Source organism: Bombina bombina, chromosome 5 (assembly GCF_027579735.1).
Source record: "Bombina bombina isolate aBomBom1 chromosome 5, aBomBom1.pri, whole genome shotgun sequence".
Lineage (NCBI taxonomy): Eukaryota > Metazoa > Chordata > Amphibia > Anura > Bombinatoridae > Bombina > Bombina bombina.
Window position 1 is genome coordinate 538,893,693 of NC_069503.1, and position 19,255 is coordinate 538,912,947.

General features: G+C 33.3%; 1 protein-coding gene across 4 annotated transcripts in view; it reads right to left on the bottom strand.

Annotated features, from left to right (window-relative positions):
• Positions 1–1,065: 1,065 nt before the first annotated feature.
• The window catches only part of FHOD3 (formin homology 2 domain containing 3), a 463,343-nt gene continuing 445,153 nt past the window's right edge, over positions 1,066–19,255 (bottom strand). For all 4 annotated transcript variants that reach the window (XM_053714485.1, XM_053714483.1, XM_053714484.1 and 1 more), the window contains 3 exons: positions 13,834–14,023; positions 7,324–7,476; positions 1,066–1,442 (listed from right to left, as the gene is read on the bottom strand). In XM_053714485.1, coding sequence (XP_053570460.1) covers positions 1,360–1,442; positions 7,324–7,476; positions 13,834–14,023 — 426 coding nt within the window. In that variant the 3' untranslated portion in view covers positions 1,066–1,359. The remainder of the gene's footprint in view (positions 1,443–7,323; positions 7,477–13,833; positions 14,024–19,255) is intronic.

Genomic DNA, 19,255 nt, shown 5'->3' on the forward strand with positions numbered 1-19,255 from the left:
AAATGTATTACTAAAACTTATATTTTTTTGTAATATAAGTTTGGGGATAGTGCGTTAACTATTTCTCCTTCTGAATTCTATTGCAACCAATGATTGAGCCTGAGATTTTGCACAGGGTTTACTTTTTCTATTTTTATACAATTTTATATAAAATCGTTGGACCTTGAGACTGGAATGATGCATCTTATTTCCTCTGGCAAACATAACAGTTTGATAGTGATAGGTATCCCTATTTTGTAACAGTTTGATGGTATTACCTTTATCGGACTGGCAATTAGTCATATAATATTAGGTTATGATTTGATTCTTTAAAGGGATATGAAACCCAATGTTTTTTCTTTCTTATCAGAGAGAACATGCAATTTTAAGTAACTTTCTAATTTATTCCTATCATCAATTTTTCTTTGTTCTCTTGGTATCTTTATTTGAAAAATCGGGAATGTAAGCTTAGTAGCTGGCCCATTTTTGGTTCAGCACCTGGGCAGTGCTTGCTAATTGGTAGCTATAGGTAGTCACCAATCAGTTAGATATTATCAGTACACCAGCATTTTAAATACTGCAGCTGCTCAGAGTGCCAGTGGGGCTTGTATCATGCCAGTAATTAACAAATTGATTCATTCAGATTCATACAGATGGTACAAGCACATCTCTGTTCAAGTGCTTTGTTTAAAATGCTGGTGCATACTTAAATATACTTTTGAAACAGTTATAGCTTTTATTAGTAGTATTTTTGCTAATACTTGTATATTACAAAAATGATTCTATTCAAAACTGAAATACATCCACGTGGATTCCAATTTTGGCTGGAATGTCCCTATAAATTTAGTGGTGGTCTTCCTGTTTAACTGAATGGGGTTCAGATGCCATAGAAAGCTAATATTATAAGATAATGACAGATATATATATAACTTAATATCTGATAGAACTTACATTGCATTCTGACTGGTCTGTTGCATATAATGTTTTTCTGAATTGGAAATACATTTGTTTAACTATCTAATAAAATGAGAACTGATTTGTGCAAGGAACAAAACCCCCCAAAAATGCAAACAGAAAGACACTTAGTTATCTTACATCATGCCATGTGACATTTAAAAGAGTGAAAAGTATTTATTTATTTTTTTACAGCAAAAGTCTGCCTAAAAGGAAAACTAAAATAAATAAATCAAGCAATAAATAAAATATAACAAATTGCATTGCTAGGGATTTCAATGTTGTTTCCTGTTGTGGTGAAACAGTTCATTCTTTGGCTTACAAAAAGTGCAAGAGAAAAAAAACAAATGAACATAAACACACATCTTCAAATATGTAAATTAATCACAATAAAGGTGTTTGGTTTCCAGTCTTTTATTTAAATATTCAGATTTGCATTTCAGAAGTGCTTATAAGTCCTAACGATATGGCTTCCTCCGGTGTCAGTCCACTTTTTAATGTTCTTCTTACTGCATGTAACAAAGAAATGAATTACTATACTTGAAATTCTAATTATCTTCCAAGCATCAATATAACACAATTGTAATAAAGATCTGTTGAACATCTTAGGTGATTAAAGCGATACTAAACCCAAAATGTTTTCTTTTATGATTCAGATAGAGCATGCACATTTAAGCAACTTTCTAATTTACTCCTATTATCAATCTTTCTTCGTTCGCTTTGGTATCTTTATTTGAAAAGCAGGAATTTAAGCTTAGGAGCCGGCCCATTTTTGGTCCAGCACCATGGATTGTGCTTGCTGATTGGTGGCTACATGTAGCCACCAATCAGCAAGTGCTACCCGGGTGCTGAATCAAAAATGGTCCGGCTCCTAAGCTTAAATTCCTGCTTTTTTAAATAAAGATACCAAGAGAACGAAGAAAATTTGATAATAGGAGTAAATTAGAAAGTTGCTTAAAACTGCCTGCTCTATCCGAAATCATGAAAGAAAAAAATTGGGTTTAGTATCTGTGAATGTCAGTAGATAATACATATATATATATATATATATATATATATATATATATATATATATATATATATATATATATATATATATATATATATATATATATATATATATATATATAATAAGATAAAATAAGTATGCAATCTATCAAATATTAAATTTGAGCATGCTTAATACCATTGCTGGAAACATTCTGTGTATTGCAATTCTGAGGTCAGACATGAGATGTCTTGCTGATTACACATCAGAATTCAGCTCAGACCCCCTCTGTGTATTGCAATTCTGAGGTCAGACATGAGATGTCTTGCTGATTACACATCAGAATTCAGCTCAGACCCCCTCCCCACTCAATATGCTAAATTACATTTGCTCATATCAAAATCTATGTAATAAAAGTTACCAGATAATGACCCCTGTGGATAAGCAGCCGAGAGATCTACAATATTCAACTCTTTAAAGCTTAAGTGTATGCACAAGAAACAGGTTCTTCATGACAGGGAACCACTCTCATCAGATGTCATCAGAGGGATGTTAAATTATCCCCTGCTGAGCTACATACACATCTCAAAATATGTACTTTGAAAGCATAAAGGTCTTGGAGAGTTAAAGTTTAGACAAACTATCTATATAGTTTTTAAATATTTAATTTGTGCCTCAGACTGTCCAAATAAATTGTATAAATGTGTAATTGTGGATCTGAGAAAAATGCCTAACAGTAATATATTAGATAAATATTTGCTGAATTTAATAAGTAGCTATATAGTCAATCTAAAATGTTTAACTGTGTCAGAATAACAACATTGTTTCATTCATTTCAGACCGAGGAGAAAACAGTAAATTGTCCCATAAATTATATATAAATTGTGTTTTCATGCACTCAAAATAACACTATGAAGAGATGTACCAATATGTGGGCTATATTTATATTAAAAAGGAATAAGACTCCAATAAGCATATTTTAATATAGAATTGATAATATACTAGTGTTTGATCTCAAATTGTAAATTTTCAATGATATTAGATGTTACCATATGTACTGAACATATAATTTATTAATATCAGAAAATAGTGAGTATATTAAATATAAATTTGAAGATATATAGTAATCTGTCTTTTCTGTGGCACTTTGATGGTGAAGCAGGGTTTCTTTGTCTGCTGCCCCCTAGTGGACTAAAACTGGTATGACAGCCAAACGAATTGACTGTTAAAACATATACATTTCCCAATAAGCCAAATGAATGTTCAGATCCGAGGGCCAATAAGGGACAAGCACCGTGGTGCGTATCCGAATATTCACCAATGATTAGAATAGAGTCGGGCTGTATGACTTGTAAAAAAAGCTCATGCATAGGAGAAAAAAGGAGGTCATGCTGCTGAGTTTTAACTTTCTGACTTATCTTGCTGCCTTGGTTTATAGAAAGCAACATTGGGCCTAAACCTTTTATTCTCTAAATTGCAAATACCTTTCTCATTTATGAGGTGAACTGGATTTATCTGAAAAAGTTGAACTTCAATTTGGTTTATTTGGTGATGTATATGATTGCTCTATATTTTTAATATTTAAATCAAAGGCATTCTAAAGTTATAGTTAGATTGCAGCTGGTAATTTAAAGAACATATTTGGTGTTTTAAGTTTATATCCATAGTCCTGTGTAGTTTAGAACTAGTCACATTAATGCTAAATAATTTTATTTGCTAGAAAAGAATTTGTACTTTATATTTATAAATCAGTTTTACTATTGTGAAATTTCATATAAATTAGTTATTGCAGTTAAATTCCTCTGGTGTATTAAGTTATTTGTAGCTATTGTGATATATTTGAAAACTTGTTTCATGGTGGCTAAATAAGAGGTTATTTTAGCTCAGATTAATTGGCTAATTATAGACTGTGCTGGGATTCTCATGTGTGGTGTTTATTGTAAGTAAGGTTCATTTTAGAGATATATTTGCTATATGGTTTGCTTTGTAAAGAATATTGTAATTAAATAAGCTTGTATAATTGATTCATAATCTAGTTTCTACATAAATATAATTGAATGTGTATATAAAGCTAACTAATCTAAGAATTTAGGAATAAATAATAGTTTCAATTGTTTCGTATATACATTTTAATTGGAGGTTATTTTAAAGAATATTAATAAATAATATATATTGTAACCCTGGTATATATCTACATGTCCCTTTAAGGTGTATTTACATTGCAATAAGTTCAAGATTCCATTTTTATGTTTCTACATTAAAATGTATATGTTAAAGAGACATAACACCATTATTTATTTTATGATTCAGATAGACGATGTTATTTTAAACAACTTTCCAATTTATTTCTAGAATAAAATTTGCTTCAATCTCCTGACATCCTTTGTTGAAGAAGCAATGCACTAGTGGGAGCTAGAAGAACACATCTGTAGAGCCAATCCTTTATGTACAGCAACCAGTCAGCAGAAAAATCCCAGTAGTGCATTGCTGCTCCTAGGTATGATTTTCAACTAAGAGTACCAAGACAATGAAGCAAATTAGATAAAAGCAGTAAATTGTAAAATTTACAAGTCACAAGTTCTGTCTGAATGATGAAAGAAAAATGTGGGATGTGGCTTTAACACATTCGTTTTCAAGTCTCTTATAAATTCATTATAATATAAAATGGGTTCCAGTTCCAGTAGAGGAGTTGATCACAATCTTGCTTTTGGTAGATAATAATTTCTGATCTTTGGTTGTTATTGTCAGTGTGTTTTTTCAGTGATTACAATCCTAAAATGCGTCTGCTGTTAACATTTTTACTTCCCAAAAAAACATGAAATCCTTATCTGTCTCATTAAGCTCTTGATTTCAAAATCCAAAAACAAACGGGAAGGATTAAAGGCAAAGAAAATGTAACAATTACATCAAAGGTTGAAAGGGCCTGTTTGTAATTACAAGATACTATACACCCTTTTTACTATAATTATTTTTCACTAGCCAAACTCCACCCACCATTCGCCTAATTTTGGAGGTGCCCCAGAAAACACTGTCATAAAGTTAGTATCAAGTACCTTGTTTTGCAGTTGTTATCTGATAAAGTCAATAAGGGATATATATGTAGCAAAGTTAGACTTGAGAAGTCAACAGGATCTATTTTAAGATCTGAGAATTAGAAACTGCTTAATTTTCAGGACTAAATTACATGAAAAGGGGAAAAATAAATAATTAAAATGTATTGCAAAGTTGTTTCATTATGTATAACTAAACTTTTTTTTTTAATTTCACGGTGTTTACCGTCTCTTTAACTGATTCCTTTTTACAGCGTGTAAAGGCTAACAATGTAATTGAGCTAGTAGTTAGTTCCTGTGAGTTCGCTTCTCTCTGTTTGTATATAGTCTCCCTAAGGGAAAAAGGGGCAACCAGACGTGGACTCCTTACTCAGTGTGCTTAGAGGAATATAGCTACACCTCAGTGACGAGGCCCAATGAAGGCCAAAACGATGATTGTCTGGGGTTGCTCTGTTCCTTGTTCAGAATTGCCTGGTATTTTAGCGCTGGACTGACTATAAGAGGCGGGGTCAGGCTGATATACTAGGCTGATATACTACAGGAAAGTTCTACTCTGTGAAAATCATTACTGAGCTAATGAAGCTGCACCCAGGTGGTAAATCGCCATAGAACAGGCTAACAATGTTATTGAGCTGGTTGTTCGTTCCTGTGAGTGAGCTTCTTGTGTGTTTACAGTATCTAGGAATGCTAACAGGTGTTGTGTGAAATTAACCTGTTCTCCAAAACCATTGAGGATATGTGTGTACATCTCTTTAACGGGACACAAGACCCAATTTTTATCTTTCAGCCCCATAGTTAGGTTTCTGGTACACACAGTCTCTAAATAAAGCAAGTATAGTTTTTTTGAACAACTACATTACATTTTATTTGTTCATGGTTTTAAAATACATAAAAGTGTTCATTATTTTGTAATTGGTGACTATACTGATTGATTTATGTTTAGAAAAAAATTGCTTAGATCAACAAAATTAAATGTTGTTGGGGACATTATAAAGAGATAACTTCATACTATTAATTCCATTTTAATAAAACTTTATTTCGGCTAGATTACGAGTTTAGCAATCCGGTTTTAATGCTGAAAAAATGGCCATTTCAGCGTACAAACAGTAATGCAGACATTACGAGTCATGTCGGTATACCTATACCGCAAGCATTTTAGTCTGTAACGCAACGTCAATCCCGCACTCAAAAAATGTTTTTTTGCGTGGGATTTCCATAGCGCCGGTATTACAGGTTGTGCAGTGAGGCTAAAATGCTTGTGTTACATCCTATACCGATACGATCCATACCAACATCTGAGAGCAGTAGTTATGGATTTTGTGTAACAAAAATGTTTCACAAAACTCACAACTAAAGTGTTACAAAGTACACTAACACCCATAAACTACCTATTAACCCTTAAACCAAGGCCCTCCCACATCGCAAACACTATGTAAAACTTATTAACCACTAATCTGCCGCCCGCCCACATCCCCGCCACTATAATAAAGTTATTAACCCCTATTCCGCCGCTCTCCAACACTGCTGTCACTAACTAAACCTATTAACCCCTAAACCGCCAGCAACCCCCATCGCCACTACTAAATAAACCTATTAACCCCTAAACCGCCAGCCCCCCACATCGCAACTAATAAATTAAACTATTAACCCCTAAACCTATCACCCCCTAACTTTAAATTAAAATTAAATTATCCCTATCTTAAAATAAATAAAACTTACCTGTGAAATAAAAAAAAAACTAAGTTAAACTAACAACAGCGTTAGTTTTTTTTAATGTGTAATTTAGTTTTTTTAATTGGTAGTTATTTTAATTTTAGTATAATAGTTTAGTATAATACTTATGTTAGGTTAATTGTTAGTTTAAACTTAGTTGTTTTTTTAATTTCACAGGTATGTTTTTATTTATTTTAAGATGTCAGGGGCAGCAGATTAGGGGTATTTAGACTTGGGGTTTATGTTAGGGTGTTTAAACGTAACTTTTTTCCCCATAGACATCAATAGAGTTGCGTTACGGTGATCGCCATTCTGCACTTCAAGTGTTAGTTTTTTTCTTCTAACACCTTCTCCCCATTGATGTCTATGGGGAAAGTGTGCACAAGCACGTCAAAGCAGCCCTTGGATTTTGTGCGGTATGGAGCTTATTGCCACCATATCGTACGCACAAGGTGGCTTTTCAAAAACTTGTAATGGCAGCACTATGAAGGGTGAAATAACGCAACTTTTGTTGCGTTCATTTCGCATCCACTATAGCGCAAAACTCGTAATCTAGGCATTTGTGAGGAATGATATAGATGTTCTTTTATCATACTTTTATATATTATTATAGTTATAAACGTCCAGTCAGGAACTTACATGTCTTCCTGTTTGCTCGTGATCGCCTCCTTTCTCGAGCCAATGCTCTTTGGTTTGGCACTTGAGTAGCAGACTCCACAATTTGATCCAAGATTTCATCTGCAGCTACACTAGATGAGCTTGTATTTCCAGTGCTACTTGAACCAAGTCGACCTATGTTAAAGGAATAAGAAAGTCAAAATTAAACTTGCATATTCATATAATATGTCATTTTAGTACACTTTTAAATTCTATTATAAAATTTGCTTTGTTTTCTTGGTATCTCTTGTTGAAAAAATATGCACATATCCTATACTACTGGGAGCTAGCTGGTGATAGGTGGCTACACACATATGTTTCTTGTCATTGGCTTACTAGATGTTTTCAGCTAGCTCCAAGCAATGCATTGATGCTCTGCATCAAGTAATATTACAATAATAAAGCGCTCTTACATATTAGAGAATTTTTATTTTCCAGTTTATATCCTGTTAAAATAAAACACAATGGCTCAGAATCAGATTACAAGTGGTGCTCAATTGATAGCTAGTGCAGGTCCTAAGTGGAGAGCGCGCTAAGCCTCCTGTTAGTGTGGCCAGGGACCTGACAAGCTGAGGATTGGGTTACCGGGTAAATATAAATACATAAAAAAAAAAATATTCAAAGGAAACGAATAAATATTAGACAAATTTCATTACGAAATGAATATTCGATTCTTGGTACGAATGTACATTTGTCTGAAAATGAATGCATGTCTAATATATATATATATATATATATATATATATATATATATATATATATATATATATATATATATATATATATATATATATTATTATTAGGTGTGTGTGTGTATTTGTATGTACATACACGTATAAACATACATACACATACACACATATAGTAAAAAAATATATATATACAGGGCTTGAAATGTCCACTAGCCCCAGACCAGTATGAAATTACAGTGACGAGTACAAATTTGACTTTCCCTATCTTTATTTGAGTGGACTAATAACTTTTTACAAAGTGCCACAAAATCGCTACCAGACAAGTTCAATCCTTGTGTAAAATCACATTTTATTCATGTCAATTTAAGATAGAAAATACAAGTAGCACACCACAAAACTGCACATATAAAAATGATCTCAACAGATCATGATACTCCCTTAGCTATCTGACGCATTTCAGCTGTGGGCCATATATATAGCTTGTTTCCAGAGGGGAGTATTTGCATATTTAACCACATCCGCTTTCTACTATTACTATTTTGATTGGTTGCTTTCTTAGATTGTTCAGTCTTCTTTGGCAGAATGTTATCCATTCATTCCACATGCAGTTCCTGATGGCCTCAATATATATATATATATATATATATATATATATATATATATATATATATATATATCAATATATATATATATATATATATATATATATATATATATATATATATATATATATATACTGTATATATAAAACTATTTGCAACAGTAGCACAAGGTATTATATTCTAACCCAATTTGATAAGTCAGCCTTTTCAATATATATCTCAAATCAGAATATGGGACATAATTGATATGATATATTTAATAGTTCATTTTAGATGTATCTGGTCATAGTTTAAAACGTGATGATTAGGTAATTCATATATTCTTAATCTAAGGATACATACATATATTTTAGCCCTATTCTAATGATGACTATTCGGTATATTGACTGATGTAAATATATATCTACATATTTGAAAAATATAGACACAAACGGCTAGATTTAGAGTTTGGCGTTAGTCGTCAAAACCAGCGTTAGAGGCTCCTAACGCTGGTTTTGGGCTACCGCCGGTATTTAGAGTCAGTCAGGAAAGGGTCTAACGCTCACTTTGCAGCCGCGACTTTTCCATACCGCAGATCCCCCTACGCCATTTGCGTATCTTTTCAATGGGATCTTTCTAACGCTGGTATTTAGAGTCGTGGCTGAAGTGAGCGTTAGAAATCTAACGACAAAACTCCAGCCGCAGAAAAAAGTCAGTAGTTAAGAGCTTTCTGGGCTAACGCCGGTTTATAAAGCTCTTAACTACTGTGCTCTAAAGTACACTAACACCCATAAACTACCTATGTACCCCTAAACCGAGGCCCCCCCACATCGCCGCCACTCTATTAAAATTTTTTAACCCCTAATCTGCCGACCGCACACCGCCGCCACTTACATTATCCCTATGTACCCCTAATCTTCTGCCCCTAACACCGCCGACCCCTATATTATATTTATTAACCCCTAATCTGCCGCCCCCAACGTCGCCTCCACCTACCTACAATTATTCTGTTCTCAAATATGGAAAAACATTATCTGAATCTGATATATGCCATGCAGACTATCTCTTTGGTTGTGATTGTTTGGAGATAATATTAAAACCTAATTCCTTGATCTATACAGCAATCCTAAAATTCTAAGAGACCTTTCCCATCAGTGATCTCTGTATTTAATCATTTCCAGTCATAAGATAATCTCTTATTGTGTACAGATTTATGTTGTATTTATATGGATAGAAGCTCCAAGTTAGATTTTCATAAGAGGCCAATTGTTGGATATTTACATTTAGCTAGGAGTGGCTTAGTTGTAAAAATATATTGTGTCTAAATACTGAAAATAATCACATAAGATTGATATATTACAAAGTATTCTTAGGATCTATGCCAAAAGGAATTGTCATTATAGTTGCTATATTGCCCGTAAGTCCTCATTGTAACATGTTCATATAAATGAGCAACTATGTTGCAATATCTTATAATTTGGCATATCGACCAGCAGTGAGATATTACTTAAAGTTATAGTAAATCCTAGCATTTTTGACACGCTAAGATTTACCAGTGGAACAAATAAAGGGAACTTTCAGTCATTAAGTATAACATATTTCATGTTAAAAGTTCCTTTATTTGTTTGAAGCGTTCGCCACACAAATCTCCTCAGGCAGACCACGGCAGAATGCTATTTTTTAGTGAGGTGACGTTTCCACCTCTTAGCTAATAACCGTACGGGCATGCTGGCATTATGCCGGATAGCTAGCATGCTATTGGCTAAGATCACATCACTGCAAAATAGCGTTATGCCATAGGTGGCCTGAGGCGCTCAGCGCGGCGAACGCTGCAAACAAATAAAGGAACTTTTAGCATGAAGTATTTTATATTTCATGACTGAAAGTCCCCTTAAAGGGACAGTTTACTCAAAAATTTTCTCCCCTTTAATTTGTTCCCAATGATCCACTTTACCTGCTGCAGTGTATTAAATTGTTTACAAGTAGCTCCTTTACCCTTATATTGGCATTTGAAATTGTTAATTTAACATGTGGTATCCCCACCTATTCTGAAAGTTTGTGGCCGTGCGTACCAGCTATAGATAATCTTTGTAAACACAGCCAGCAGAAGAAATTACACTCCCAGTGTGATAAAGCAGAGATAAGGTAGTAAAATGTTGATTTTCCATTGTTCTCTCAAAGTATTGGTGATTGTTTTAAGGACAGATATAAGATAAAGAAGCAGGTATATGTACACAATGTGATACAGTAATGAGACCTGATTATACCTACAAGCTCAACCTATTTTATTAGGCTGTGGCTTCAAAACACAAAATCCGAGCTTTAATATACAAAAATAAACCTTAAAAAGCTAATTTTCATACATTTTTTACTCTGCAGTTGGTAAAGAAAGCAATTGTAAACACATTAAGGGAAAAACTATTTTACAGTATACTGTCCCTTTAATTTGTTGCACTGGTAAATCCTAGTGTTTCAAAAATGCTAGGATTTACTATCACTTTGAGTTATTTTTAAAAACCCAAAATCAAATGACATATTAAATAAGATTCAATTATTGAATCATCATATTAAATGGGTATGACACACTGCTTTCGAGTATATTGTTATGATGTTGTAAACAAACTTAAATTGCCAAATTGCATCTGCTTAGGAGTTATATTTTTCCCCGTTATATTTTATAGTTAGCCTGTAACTTCACAGATTAATGCATTCAACATTTGATTGCTTCCCAGCTTGAGGACAGCACTCCATATCTCCCTTCTTTATATATTTGCACTCACACGCATCAATCCGTAGTGGTTAGTGGTTGCACCGCTTATTATTTAATACTTATTCTTGGTTAATCAATACTCTGTTTAATCAAAACTATTGAAATAAGTTGCCTACTCATGCAGCATATTTAAAAAAAATCAAGGCTACCACTAATCCTCGCTCCTTTCCCTTTTTTTAAAATTTCTTAAAAGGTTCTTACTTGTGGGTCTTAAACACACCCTTAAAAAATAATAAAAATAATACTACTTCTAACCCCTTATTCTCAAAGGGGCCGAGATCTATTCCCAATAATTTATAATATCAAATTCTGAGTTAAAACCTTTTGGTATTCTTGTTTCTAGTTTGAATATCCAGAACATATCCCATCGATTTAAAATCTGTAACCTGTCCCCATCTCTAATGGGTGTCTACAAATTCTATAGCTTGCCATTTAAACATTATAAGTTTTTGTTTATGTATATATATGCAATGCTTGGCTAAAGAAGAACATTCATGTCCTCTTTTGATATTATTAAGAGTAGCTGTTTCCCTCTGGACTAGTATTTTTTAACACCATGACTAGTAAACTATAGTGATATTTTTCCATCGCTGACATGCAGTCAGGGGAGGCAGAGCCTAGCCTGTCATGAAAAGAAAAAAGAAAATAATAAATAAGTGAAATTAAAATACCCCCCCCCACCAAATTCTCTGATCTTAGCTGCAAATACATAGAGAGAGGCAGAGACCAGCTTACCCTCCCTCGATTGTGCAACAATTAAGAAGGTGCTATATTAAGCACCCACCTACTGTCTTTAAGGTCAGGAGTCACATTTCATCATTAAGCCATTTAGGAAAAAGCCCCAAGTGAGGCAGCATTCATATCTGCCTCTTTGGCAGTTAGTGTAAGAGACGGACTGACAATCTGTGCAGAGTTTTTTTTTTGAGCGTGTGTGAGTATTTCTGAGTGTTTGTTAGTGAGTATATGTTTCTGTGTGTCTGCGTATTTCTGTGTGTCTAGGAGTGTGTGTGTGTGTGTGCCTTTGAATGTTTTCGTTTATGTATGCCCGAGTGTTTCTGCAGATTTTTAAGTATCCAACAATTGAACCTCTATCGGGTTCATATGTGTGTTTATCTGGCTTTGATACTAGCCAGTGCCTCAACAGCCACTGACCTCATTGCACGTCACAGATCTCTCTTTCTCTCTCTCTCTCTCTATATATATATATATATATATATATACATACAGAAATGTTTATTTTTATTTATTTTATATAGTTTCGTTCATTCAGTAAAAAAAGTGTGTGTGTGTATATATATATTTATACACTGTATGTATATATATATATATATATATATATATATATATATATATATATATATATACATACATATATATATATATATATATATATATATATATATATATATATATATATATATATATATATATATATATATATATATATAATAAATAAATCAAATATTCTCCTGAGTGGAGAACAAAGCTATTTAAACTATTTCTTAGCGAACCAAAACAATCTTTTGTAATGTGCCCACAGAGGTCTATGAGGTGATGGATTTAGCGCAAACGCCTGAGGCTTTTGGTTGCTCACTACCTTTCTACTTTCACCTTGAGCACAGAAATAAGACTACTATTGATTTAACCTGAGCAAATATTAGCTCTAATATTTTTTCATAGCACTTGAAATCTGGACCAGTAATGGTTAAACTTTTATCATTCATTATCAGAGTTTGGTCCTAAAGAAGATGATGATCATTGTTTAGGAGATGGTAAAAAAAAACTAGGATTTTTCAATGTCATCTTTCAAGGTCAAAAGAGGATAATCTAATAGGCTTAGATGGTTTTGTGAAGATCAACAAGACTAGAATGTAACTCTCCATTATTTCTTACATAATGGTATAATAATTAAAGTGATGGTAAATTCTAGCATTTTTTAAACTCTAGGATTTGCCAGTGCTACAAATAAAAGGGGACTTTAAGTCATGAAGTATAAAATACTTCATGCTGAAAGTTCCTTTATTTGCCTGCAACGTATGCAGCGCTGAGCGCCTCAGACTGCCCATGGCAGAACACTATTATGGCAATGAGGTGATGTCAGCCAATAGCGTGCTAGCAATACATAATAATGCCAAATGGGCTGTACAGTTATTGTCTAAGAGGTGGAAAAGTACCTTATTGAAAAAATAGCATTCTGCCGTGGGCGGCCTGAGGCTCTCAGCACAACATACACTACAGGCAAATAAAGGAACTTTCAGCATGAAATATATTATACTTCATAACTGAAAATCCCCTTTATTTGTAGCACTTGTAAATCCTAGTGTTTCAAAAACACTAGGATTTACCATTACTTTAACATAAACATGCAGCGATAACAAAACGTGTGTAAACAGGACTTAACATTTGTTTTCTACATAACAAAAATGCAAATCTTTATTTTTTTACTTACTCCTGTTACTTCGATTTCTTGATCGTAAAGCAGGCGACATGTCTCCTCGTACTGATGTCGTTTTTAACATAGCCATCATGTTTTCGTGCTCGGCTGCATCTTCAGCATATTGTAAACCTTGGGCAACTTGTAAATGTGTGTGGTTGCCTGTTTGCTTTTGATTGGATTGGTTTGCTGTGATGCTCCCATTCTGTGAACAAAAAAGTATAATTTTCCATTTCTATATCTTGTTCACAAGGTTCTTTTTTTAAAAGAAGTTTTGGCTTTATAGAAACATAATTAGTCATGATGTATCCAAAAGTTTGGCAATTTTATATTGTTTGGTTTACTGTTAGTCAGACCTTGGATATAATTGGTATAATTAATAATCCATAGTATAAAATGATCTCAGTGCTACGGAATTTAGTGACGCTATACAAATAAATAATAATAGTAATAATAAAATATAATTCATCAATTAAGTTGCATGTAAGTATTCATCTACCCAAGAACTAATAGACATTGTTATATTATAATCTGGAATATAACCAGGATTCTCTTGCCTTGCTAAAGATTTTAAATCCTTTTTATATGTTAATAAAAATTCCCAGTTAAATACATTTCCATTCCAGATTGTCACATAACAAAATGTCCTACCTGCATTGAGTAAATCATTTGATTTACGTATGCAATCAACTGTATATGAGTGTATATAGGAGTGTACAACACTAGCAAATAATATATTTCTATGTATAATATTGACTGCGAATACAGTGCTATATATTGCTGGTTGAATGATGTTTCTATTTTGTTTTTGTTTTTTTACCTGCACTCAGGCTTGTGCTTTTATACATTGTGTGTATATTATATACCAGTTTATCTTCAGTTATTCAGCCAAACCAGTAAAGGTGAATTTTGTAGATACATTTAGTGATAAGTTTTTTAAGTTTATCAAAATGTTCCCCTAAAATATATTATTTATACATTTAACCCTTTGAGTGCTAAGCACTTTCCCACCTGGGTGCTAAGCTGTTCAAAGGGTTTTGTTTTCTTCTTTTTTTTTTAAACCTTTTTTTTTCCTTTTTTCAGATCCCCAAGACTTACACTGTTGGAAAGGTTAGGCGATTACCTTTCCAACGATGGGTTTTGGGGGTCTGTAGCTTAGATGTCTGAGATGCAGGCTTCTAAGCAGCATGTCCCCTTTTTCCTTTACTTAACATTGTTAAGTTTAAATAAAGTTGCGCGGTGACGTCATCACATCAATGCACAAGACGTCACCACACATAACATGAAGCCCCGGTGATGCCTGTCATTATACAAGCCCGATCGCCGGGGTAGGAGTGGGTGGGAGCCCCCAGATCTCCCTCAAGGTGGGAGAGTGCTAGTGACGACTCTGAGCCGTCATTAGCACCAGAGTGGAAACTCTGCGACGGTTGTTAGTACTCAAGGGGTTAAATCAATGAGTAAAATTTGTAGCAAGTCATATTTGCAAATGCTGTTTAACAAATATCACCCAGTTTTATATTAAGAAATAATTTCTGTGCCATGATTATGTATTTTATACAGAGATAAAGAAATTTGCCAACTAACAATATAGCATGCAACGCTTCCTATCCCATATTACTTTTTATATGAAAAACAATATTTTAGCACAAACACCACCACCACCACAATTTAAATTACACCAGTGAGCATAGCAAACATATCAAAATAAATGTATATACATGAATATTTCCACATGTATATATTGTACACTCAAAAAATGCATATACAGTAGGTTCATGCATATGGAGTACCAGCCCATTAAAGTATATTCACACATACACACAAGTAATAAACACTACATTACAGTCCAAGTAGTAATAGCAAATAATACTGGTCAATACTATGTTCAGGCTATACATAATAGTTTATCACTATCTAACTAAGGCAAGACGCAGCCTCAATAACACATTTTTTACACTGCTGTCTTAGTTTGACTGAGCCTCTGATTGGCTTCACTGACCCAGTTTACTTAAAAAAAAAACATACACCTGAAATTATTATAATACTATTATTATAATTATTATTCTTAATAGTAATAAATAGTGTAAAACCTGGAATATAAATAATGTGTTAAAGTTATGTTTGTGACTTATTTTCAGGGTATATTTAAATCCTAAATCTATCTATCTTTCTATCTATCTATCTATCTATCTATCTATCTATCTATCTATCTATCTACACATATACAGTACATACACACACACACACACACACACACATTATATATATATGAAATAATAATTACTAAAGTGCAATAAAATAGTTTTTTGGTCCTTTAAATTCAGAGCTAAACTTCATAAGACGAGATCTGAATGAACTGGAACTTTTTGTGTAGATCAATGTTATAATCATAAAGTTCGGATTTTCCACTAGACTGCTAAATTACCGTTTACTCTTTTCTGAATATATTGTACGTTTTAATAACTCATAGTGTATACAGTTAAAAAAAACAACTAATAATCTAATAAATGTAATTTGCATGCTACTCGTGAAACTAAAAAATGTTTTGCGTATAGTGGATGTCCTATAATAATGTACTAATAAAGCTGGGAACTATTGATCAAATTGTATTATTATTTTTTTGCTTTACTGAATGACTTGACTGCTTGAGGCTTTGATTTGCTGCTCTAACACTTAAATATGAGCTTTTCAAATATTCACAACTATTAAAACTAATTTTTTAACCTTGGCACCACTCATTCTCATACAAAAATCGGGAGATTTGAAAGATTACCTTTCAAAGCAAAAAAATAAATATATATTAATTTCACCCTCATAATATTTATGCTAAATATTTATTTTAACTAAATAGAAAATATTAAGTTCACATAAAGGTCCAAATCATCTTATTTGTGCCAAATATTCATTTTAACTAAATAAGTAACTATGTAAAATGCAATTGGAAATATTTTAGTACCGTCATAATAATGTTGCATACAGTGACTATACCATTAATGTGATGGAATTTGGAATTGGCTATAGTAGTTTAAATATTAAAAAAAATAATAATGATACATCACTCAGGTTTGTTTGTCTTTGTAGAAATCAGCTAAGCTGCAGTTTTAGTGAATGCACATGATTGTTTTCTGAGTTCAGTGATGTTACTTTGTAGTGCTTTGTTTATGTTAATGCTCAACAAATCAGTGGCGTCACTAGGGTTGGTGTCACCCGGTGCGGTAAGTCATGGTGTCACCCCCCCACCACCCCAAGAAAGCAGACACACACAAAAACACAGGCAAACACTCAGACACACTTAAAAACATACTCAGATGCACACACAAACAATCGGAAACACACTCAGACACACACACAAAAACACACACAAAAACACTGAGACACACAAAAACTCAGACACACACATACAAAATATGTAAACTGCACTGCATTAATTATGAAGCTCATGCCTAGAGCTGCTCCCTGGCTCAGCAGAACATCAAATGAAAGATAAACAGAGCACTCTAAAATAAATCACTGAAGAAAAGGTTTAGGCGCGCAAACTATGAAAATTCTGCTCTCTGACTCTGTTCCAAGTCTGTCAGTGCACAGCCCTGGGCCGCATGTCACTGAGCAGTGAGCACAGATAGGCAGACAGGTTTAGGCTAGCAGCGCAACTTTGCAAACCCCACGGCACACCCACAACATTCATAGTGAAATTGGGCAGGGGAGGAGCAAAGTACAAACAAGCAAAAGCAGCCGGGAAAACTATTTGTTGAAATTGCAGCACTGGCTCAAGGGGCAAAAAAATGGTGTGTCTACAACTTCCCCAGTCCCACTAATGTTCACAAATGCCAGCCTCTAATAAAATAATCTATGCATCTCAACATTGTATTTCTTTGAATACACACCCCCCGCACCCCCCTAGTGACGCCACTGCAACAAATCCCCACTACCAGTGTGCCATTGCACTAGTAATTGGTACTAATATGAAGAAATGTGAGCCTGCATTATTGTCATACAGCCCTTTGATTTTGGTGAACATAGGGCTCAAATACAAACTTTGAATGCAAAAAAGGCTAAAACTATACAGAGCAATGTAGAAGTAACATTTCACCTTAATCTATCTGTAAACAGATGATCATTTTTTTAATGAGAACTACAGTAAGTAACACAGGTTCTCACTAACAGCTATCTGTTCATCTAAACTGGTTGCAGTGTCCTATAAACAAATTAGATTAAGCTTTTTTTGGGTGTCATGAAGATCTTCATTTACATATCCTAAATAGTTTTTTTCTACCTCATAAGTAGACTAATTAAAAATAAAATAAACCCAAGCTGTTTTTTTAGTGCAGTCTATTCAGTGTGTTACAATGCCACCTAATAATGCTTTGGCTAAAAAAAATAGTAAAAAATGTACATCATAAATCTTTAGCTTTACATATTCATACATGTGTTTGTCAATTGGGCATTATAGATAGAAAGCTTCCATAATCTATATTTCAAACCTTATTTTTCAAACAGTCCATCCTTTATAGCAAGGTTCTTATGCGACTTTACAGATAACTAGATAGACCTCATCTTGAATATTGTGTACAATTCTGGAGACCACATCACTAGAAGGATATAAATAAACTATAAACCGTCCAAAGGAGGGCTACTAAAATGGTACATGGTCTAAAATATAATCTGCACAAAGAAAGACTCCATGATCTAAATATGTATGGTTTAAAGGAAAGAAGGGAAAGAGGTGACATGATAGAAACCTTCAAATATATGAAGAAACTTAATATAGTAGAAGCTGAAATAATGTTCCACAACAAAAAAGAAATACTGATACAAGGGGTCAAAATCTTACGTTAGAGGTTAGCAAGTTTAGGAGAAAAGTGCAGAAGCAGTTTTTTACAGAAAGGGTGGAGGATTCATGGAATAAACTTCCAATATAGGTGATAAACACAAGGACTGTAAAAGAATTTAAAAAAGCCTGGTAAACATATAAGGATATCCTAAGAAATAAGTAACAATGGGCACAATAATATGAGTAGACTTGATGGGCCTTTTCTTTATTATCTACAGTCAAATGATATGTTTATATGTTTATTTCCTTTTTGTTCTTGTACAAATCTATGAATTGCTACTCCACTGGTAAACTTTTCTTACTTATGTCATCTTTTTTACAGCCTAATGCTTGAAGCTGTCTCCTAACAAGAATGTTTCCAAATCTACAACTCTTTAAACAAAACCTATAAGCATACTTTTTGACCCTTATTGACTTACAGACATTTTGTCCTGGTTTTATTACTAATCCTTCTCCTGTCTATAAATTAGTTCATTCAATTCCTTCCATAATATAAGGTAACTATATTGTTTAAATTGTATCTTCTGTTTCCCTAATCCATACAAATTCTCTATTGTTGTCACATGTGACAAGCTACTTTACACCCTATATCTCCTCACTCTTTAA